This window comes from Salvelinus fontinalis, chromosome 27 (assembly GCF_029448725.1).
Source record: "Salvelinus fontinalis isolate EN_2023a chromosome 27, ASM2944872v1, whole genome shotgun sequence".
NCBI lineage: Eukaryota > Metazoa > Chordata > Actinopteri > Salmoniformes > Salmonidae > Salvelinus > Salvelinus fontinalis.
In genome coordinates, this window is record NC_074691.1 from 23,522,749 (window position 1) to 23,529,825 (window position 7,077).

The window sequence follows — 7,077 nt, forward strand, 5'->3', positions numbered from 1 at the left end:
CTCCAAATAGCCACCTTGACATTGACCTTATTTAGCACAGCAGAGAAACTAATCTGAGAGCCAGAAAGAGGGTTACAAAGTTCGCTACAGTATAACACATGCATGTGATCACTGCAAAATTATACAATTACAGTTCTACAATCAGTTGATATTGCTTAATCGAGTATGTTGAAAAAAATGACTGGTTTCGGAATAACATTCCAAATCAGCACAGTAAAGCGTTTCCTCCCACCCAGTTCTCTCGAGATCCTCATTATCACATGACCACAGTAGTAAGCAGACAGGAACAGGAAGTGATGGACTGTTATGAAGTGTGAGCTTTGGAAGGTGCTTCTTAAAACTTCCCTATTTCACAAACATGTTTATTGTTCAGGTGGGTGCGTTATTGATAGCGTTGATATATTACGCCAATGCTCAAACGTCTGTTGTCGCTGTAAACACCACCATCCCGGGTTCAGAGCTGAGCGCAAGCGGCTTGAGGCAACTCGCCGCGGCAGTGGTGCCTCAGTCGTCCGTTTTTCACCCCAGTCTCCGTTCACAGTTCTCTCTCAACCTGTTGTCGGCGTTTCCAGAAGATCTGGAGGTCAGCGATTACTGCGTCGCGCTGCTGGCTATCTTTGGGCAGCGATATTCAACGTATGTGAATTGTTTGGTGTCCGCCGCGCGCCCTGTCAAAGTGTGCCAAAACTGTTATGGCACCTACGGCAACCTCATGGAAATCTACAAAAACATATCAGACCAGGTAGCGTGAAAACATTTGTGTTTTTCCGTGGTTTTCTCTGAGTTTGTCATTCAGTTTTTATTTAGATTATGTATCGCCATGTTTTTGCCCTGTGCTGCGGGCTAATTGGTGTGCCATGGTCACATGCGTCATGTCTTGTGACTTGCTAGTAGCCTACGCCAGTGGATAGTTGGGGAAATTGAAAATCACAAGACTAGTTATTCAGGAAACAATGAATAGGAAATTAATGATAAATAAACATGCTCAGTGACTAGGAGGACACAAGCCATGCCTTACTGTTGCCACAATTGAGATCAAATAATCTCTAGGTTTTGAACACCCTCAGCGAGACCGCTTGTGTGTCTGTTTCCAGATGGGCCCGGGGAATGTGAGCTGCAGAGACAGCCTACTGCGTTCTGATAGGCTGATGTTGGTGTTCCTGCTCTACAGTAACCTGGAGGACATCTGGACCGCTTCAGAATGTAACCGTAGGTGGACTGCTTAGTATTATCAACACATTTAGTTATATGCTGATACTCCATGTACTCCTGTATATATCATTAGCTTTGCTATTTGCTGTGGCTCAATACGTTTTTTTACTTCCTCTCCTTGCCTCCTTTCCTTTGTGATCGATGCTATGAAAATAATTGCTATGTGAAAGCCAGGAGGCAGAATATATAAGTTTGATCTTTAACCCTTCCATGGTTCATGATTTCGGAATGATATGACTTCCTGTCTCTAAGGTTGTGTAAGCCTGAGAGACCACAGCCTGACCAATGACACCCTTTACTTCATGGAAACTCTGAACCAGTCCCTCAGCTGCTTCGAGAAGTACCAGAAGGTGGGTCGCTATTGTAGGTCAAAGAGATTTTAAAATCTAATCGGTACTAAAACCCATCTAAAGCCACTAGGGAGGGAGAGGGGAGTATAAAGTTAAGTTCTGATGTGAAGTTTATAACTGAACTGTTTCCACTGTGTGATTTAACAGGGTAACCACTCAGAGCTTTGTACGGAATGTAAGGCCACATACAGAGGACTGAATGAGCTGTACAGCCGCATGGAGAAGAATCACACCCTCTGCATCGACATCGAGGACTCTGTATGTATTTCACAGCCACAGGTTGTCGTTACGACTTGCGCTTTGTCATTCATGTTAGCCTTGGAAGCCCAGGCGTCCCATGTGCCTGGTAAAGTTCTCCTCAGAAAGATGATGAAAAGGGGTGGGATATGATAGTCTAGATTGAAACTAGTGACATGTTGCATGGGTGGAGTGCCAAACAGAGGTTGGCACTAAAAAATATGTCTGACTTGCAACAAGGCAGTATGCATAAGATGCAAAACTTTTGTTGCATATGGTACTCAAACTTTGTCTGACACGGTAGGAAAAGAGACAGGGACAAAACTAGTGTAACAGTATAACTTTAGTCCGTCCCCTCGCCCCGACCCGGGCGCGAACCAGGGACCCTCTGCACACATCAACAACAGTCACCCACGAAGCATCGTTACCCATCGCTCCACAAAAGCCGCGGCCCTTGCAGAGCAAGGGGAACCACTACTTCAAGGTCTCAAAGCGAGTGACGTAACCGATTGAAACGCTATTAGCGCGCACCACCGCTAACTAGCTATCCATTTCACATCTGTTACACAAGGAAAAACAAGGAAATGCCTCCTGTGTTGATGGTTGGGGGGGGATCTTGTTTTCAGATTAATATGACCCTGTGTCACAAAGCTTTTCGTGCTATTTGTGGTAATATTGTAGTAAATGCTATTTTTCAGAGTAAAAAAATAAAATAAAGCGATTTTAAAGGCATGCGTGCATACATTTTACGTATGGGTGGTCCTGGGAAGTGAACCCACTATCCTGGCGTTGCAAGTGCCATGCTCTACCAACTGAGCTACAGAGGACCACTGGTAGAAATTTGTTTCCGCACTAGTGCAGAATACATTTCAGAATGTAAAGTTTAGCAATGCTCCCCACCTCAGTGAGAGCACTACTGATAGAAATGTGGAAGATGTGAAACAGCACCCCCTAGGGGACTGTTATGCTGCGTTTACACAGGCAGCCTAATTCAGATTTTTTTTCTGCCACTAGTTAGTCTTTTGACTAATCAGATCTTTTGCCAATAATTGAGCGAAAGATCAGAATTGGGCTGCCTGTGTAAACGCAGCCATTGAGAAAGAAATGGAGAGCGACGTCACCAGGGTTGCATCCCAATTCTCTCTTTCTCCCGAAGTGTGCACTTGTTCACTTCCCTACATGGATTTGAAAGGAAATGACTGGTATGGAAACTCCCATCTAGCCCATGCCAACATCAATCCAATGCTTTTAAACTTGTGGGGAGTAGTGAACGGGTGCACAAGGCGAGATTATTGGGACGTACCCCAGTTCTGGTAGTGCCAGTGAGTTTCAAAGGAGGTGACGTAGAAACTAGAAGGCACTAGGAACAGAAGGCCAGACATGGAGCAAGGGAGTCAGATGGATAGAAAAGAGAGACACAAATAGACGAGAGAGATGGTGTCCCCTTTTTGTATTTATTTAAGCTCCTGTGTTGTTGTGTTGATTGTGGGGGAGGATCTTGTCTTGTTTCAGATGAATATGACCCGCATACTGTGGAGCAAGGATTTCAATTGTTCTTTCCCCCGGGCGGAGACTGTTCCTGTCATCGCCGTGTCCAGCTTCATGCTCTTTCTGCCCATCATCTTCTACTTGAGCAGCTTCCTTCACTCGGAACAAAAGAAACGCAAGCTCATACACCGTGAGTAACCAGCTTAATTCACCCATTGTTGCGCGGAGAGATTCTTTGACGGGTTGGTTGCAGGGGGGTGTGTGGGGGTGGGAGGATGTATGCTGGGGAGGGGTGGTCACAGATTTTTCAAGTGAAGTATGTATGGAAGCCAGGGTGTCTCCTGAATGCATGTTCCTGGTTTATAGAGATTGTATCATAGGGGAGGTAGGAGTGTCCCAAATAATGTGGACTTGTAAAGGAGGGGTGAGGTAGTTCTTCTTAAGGGTTGGGAGTGGGGGAGGAGAGAGGTTTAATGGTGTCCTTGTAAATAGTGGGTTTAGGCCAACTAATGATCTAGGCCAGGGAGTCGAAGAGCAAGACATTACATTGTTTATTTGACGCGTGGCATAATGGTGAAGCAACGGTTTTAGACTAAATGTTGTGTGGTGGGTAACAGTTACTCTTTTTCCTCTCCAGCCAAACGAGCCAAGTCCAACCCCAGCTTCATTAACATCCAGGACAAGTTCAGCTGAGGAGAGAGATCAGATAATGACTTTATTATCCCTGTGGGGAAATTTTGGTTGTCGCTCTCTGCATACATAAACATATAATCAACAATAGACAAAGTACATACAGTATACAGACAATAAATACAGGTAGAAAAGTACAGTTCATGAGTGATCAATGATCATCCATACACTATAGACAACAGAACACACTGTCAACTACAATGTTAGATATAGGCCACACAGGAGGTTGGTGGCACCTTAAATGGGGAGGATGGGCTTGTGGTAATGGCTGGAGCGGAATAGGTGGAACGGTATCAAATACATGGTTTCCATGTGTTCGATGCCATTCCATTGACTCCGTTCCAGCCACTATTATGAGCCGTCCTCCCCTCAGCAGCCTCCTCTGATAGGCCAGCCCGATGCTCCTACTTGTGGTTTAAACATTCAGGAGCCTTACTACCGCTTGGACAAAGGATAATTTGGCTCTATTCCTTTGGTTTCCTGTAACGTCTCCTCGAGCAGAGAAGCTAAAATTCCTGATAAAGAGGATGTCTAGAGTCCATCAGTACCTTGTGGGGTTTTGAGGGCTCTTATATCATAAATTACCTCTAGACCTGTCTGATTGAACTCTAGCACCTTACTAGCGGAGCTTACAATTTCTCTGCGAGACAAATTTAAAAAAAGTTATAAATTGAACCTTTATTTAACTAGGCAAGTCAGTTAAGAACAAATTCTTATTTACAATGACTGCCTACCCTGGCCGAAACCGGACGACGTTGGGCCAATTGTGCGCTGCCCTATGGTACACCTAATCACGACCGGATGTGATACAGACTGGATTCGAACCAGGGACTGTAGTGAATGATGCCTCTTGCACTGAGATGCAGTGCCTTAGACCGCTGCGCCACTCAGGAGCGGAAATTACAATTTCCGTACCAGAAAAAGAGGAAGGATCTTTGTTGTCCAAAACCGCACCTGGATGCAAATGTAACATGTCATTTCATCTATGGCTGTGGTTTCAGCCAGGGGTGTATTCATTACGTCTTGCAACAGAAACCGTTTAAGAACCAAACAGGAGCAAATTGAATGGAACTGGGAGGGACCTACCTGAATTTGTCCAATATAAACTCTTTGTTTTCATTGCAAAACATTTTCCGTTTGGCGTAAACGGTTTCTTTTACAAAACGTTTTGCAACAGAATTCACGTAATGAGCGCCCCCTGTGGGAGAGTATACCAATCCTTTTTAAAATATATACGTTTTAATTTTATTTTTGCTGAAATGAAATTTGAACCCCCTAGCCCCACCTCACCCATTGCTTCTACAATGAAAGACAGTCTGGAGATGCACCATGATGACTACTGATTTATCAGTAATGGGTAGTTGAAGTATATTTTTGTGTGCATTATTATTTTGTTTGTGTGACTAGATGTAACTCTGCTGTGAAAGACAGACGACAGACAGGCAGAAAGCACTTGATGTCTATTAGTTGTGATGTATGCCTGCCATGTAAAAGTGGATGACAGCTGAGATGGAGAGACATTTTTAAAATAAATGTTTATTTTTTAAACAGCAAGGTGAAAGCACTCCATGATATCACAGAAGGCAGAGTGAGCCAGCTCTTTCAATCCTATTTGTTTTTTTGTTGCACAGAGCTGTTCATGTCTTTGTCCTTTCCAACTGGTTATCACATGCTGGACTTGTTTTTTTGTGTTTTTGTTATATTTGATAATGTGAGTAGTTTGTGGCAATAGATGCAATTTGTTGTAATTATGTACCTGTATATTTGCCTTATAGAAGTGGCTTCCCTTTTGCTTAAAGATACATTTAACAAACTAGGCCTATTTCAGCTGCAATAGGGTTTTTGCTGACCAAAAACACTGCCAACTACTTTTGCTAGTTTTTTTTAGATGTGTTAATAGTAACTTACTTTGTTACAGGTGTAAAATCCCTCTCTTGTAGCACTTCAAAAATTGTACAGCATGCTTTAGCCCTACTTTGCAGAATCACTGTCAGATACAATTAATCTGTCACGCAAAACCCTAGATATGCTACTTTTCCATTGGGCTTGTTACATTTTCCACTAGATTCATATAAATCGAATCCCATCAATCTCATAAAAAAAATTTTTTTTACAAGCATCGGCGTATGTCGGCCTTCCGCACCGAAAAATGTATGGAAGTGTATGGGGCATTTCCACGTAAAAGGTATATGGGTCATCCTGAGCTTTCTAGAACAGACACTTCAAAACATACTTCCTTTTGATTATTAATATTTTACTATCTGTTTTGCCATGCATTAATCTGTTATTCAATGTGTTTCTATTGACCAATGGCAGTAAAGCCTAATTCAATCTTTCATCAAATATTACATTTTTTTATACATGAAGGGGTCCTAAAATTCAAAATCCAATAGCTTAATGATCTTTGGTATGACCATATTGGCAATTCCATATGTTAGCTTAGAAGCTCAGCCCCTTAGACTCAAACCCATTATTAACACCATGTCTTAAATGATGTTCGTGTTTGTAACAACGTTTTCCTCATATAGCCTACATTTGTGATATGGAGACTAGTCACTGTTTTTCAACTATGGACATTCCTGGCACGGTGCTCTGTTGATTTTTGATCTGCTGTTTCATTATGCCTATTTCTTGTTCTGGATAAAAAGCTATTTCTTCTCACAAGGCAGGCCCCTTGTTTTTAGGGTTGCGTGGCCTTTTCGTTGGATTGCAACGAGATCGCTTTACCTCCGTCATTAGCAGCTTATCTAGATGTGGGATAAAGATAGGCCTATTTGGCCGAATAATCGCAGCAACACATCCGTTTAAACTCCCTTGGCTTTTTGGTCTTATGGAGTGCAGCCACCACTGCCTATCACACTGGTTGTAATAGCATTACTGTTCAGCCCCTGACTATGCTGAATCATATGATCTCGTTGCGCCTGCAGAACAGCTGAAACGTGGCCTTTCACTCGCGCTCTCGGAACTGCACAACGCGTTGAGCGGCTCTTGCGGAGTCCGGAGCTCGAGAATGTCAGCTTTGATTCCGTTAAGCCCCGTGGCTTTTCTTAGGCACACCGGGTTCTTCATTAAGCGGGGCTGAAAGTCATGGAACTCCTGA

At 43.3% G+C, this 7,077-nt stretch overlaps 1 protein-coding gene across 1 annotated transcript; it reads left to right on the top strand.

The window, feature by feature from the left end:
- The first annotated feature begins 257 nt into the window (after positions 1 to 257).
- LOC129825322 (osteopetrosis-associated transmembrane protein 1-like) lies at positions 258 to 6,641 on the top strand. Its single transcript, XM_055885327.1, has 6 exons — positions 258 to 742; positions 1,095 to 1,209; positions 1,465 to 1,562; positions 1,710 to 1,820; positions 3,312 to 3,477; positions 3,925 to 6,641. Exons 1-6 carry the CDS (start codon positions 359 to 361, stop codon positions 3,978 to 3,980), a joined length of 930 nt encoding a protein of 309 aa, XP_055741302.1. The 5' UTR covers positions 258 to 358; the 3' UTR covers positions 3,981 to 6,641.
- Positions 6,642 to 7,077: the final 436 nt, after the last annotated feature.

What these genes read in the sequence shown, in the direction of transcription:
- LOC129825322 (XM_055885327.1), top strand. Translation starts at nt 359, where the DNA reads ATGTTTATTGTTCAGGTGGGTGCGTTATTGATAGCGTTGATATATTAC. An exon ending in ACAAAAACATATCAGACCAG is followed by an intron (nt 743 to 1,094) that starts GTAGCGTGAAAA and finishes GTCTGTTTCCAG; the next exon opens with ATGGGCCCGGGGAATGTGAG. An exon ending in GCTTCGAGAAGTACCAGAAG is followed by an intron (nt 1,563 to 1,709) that starts GTGGGTCGCTAT and finishes GTGATTTAACAG; the next exon opens with GGTAACCACTCAGAGCTTTG.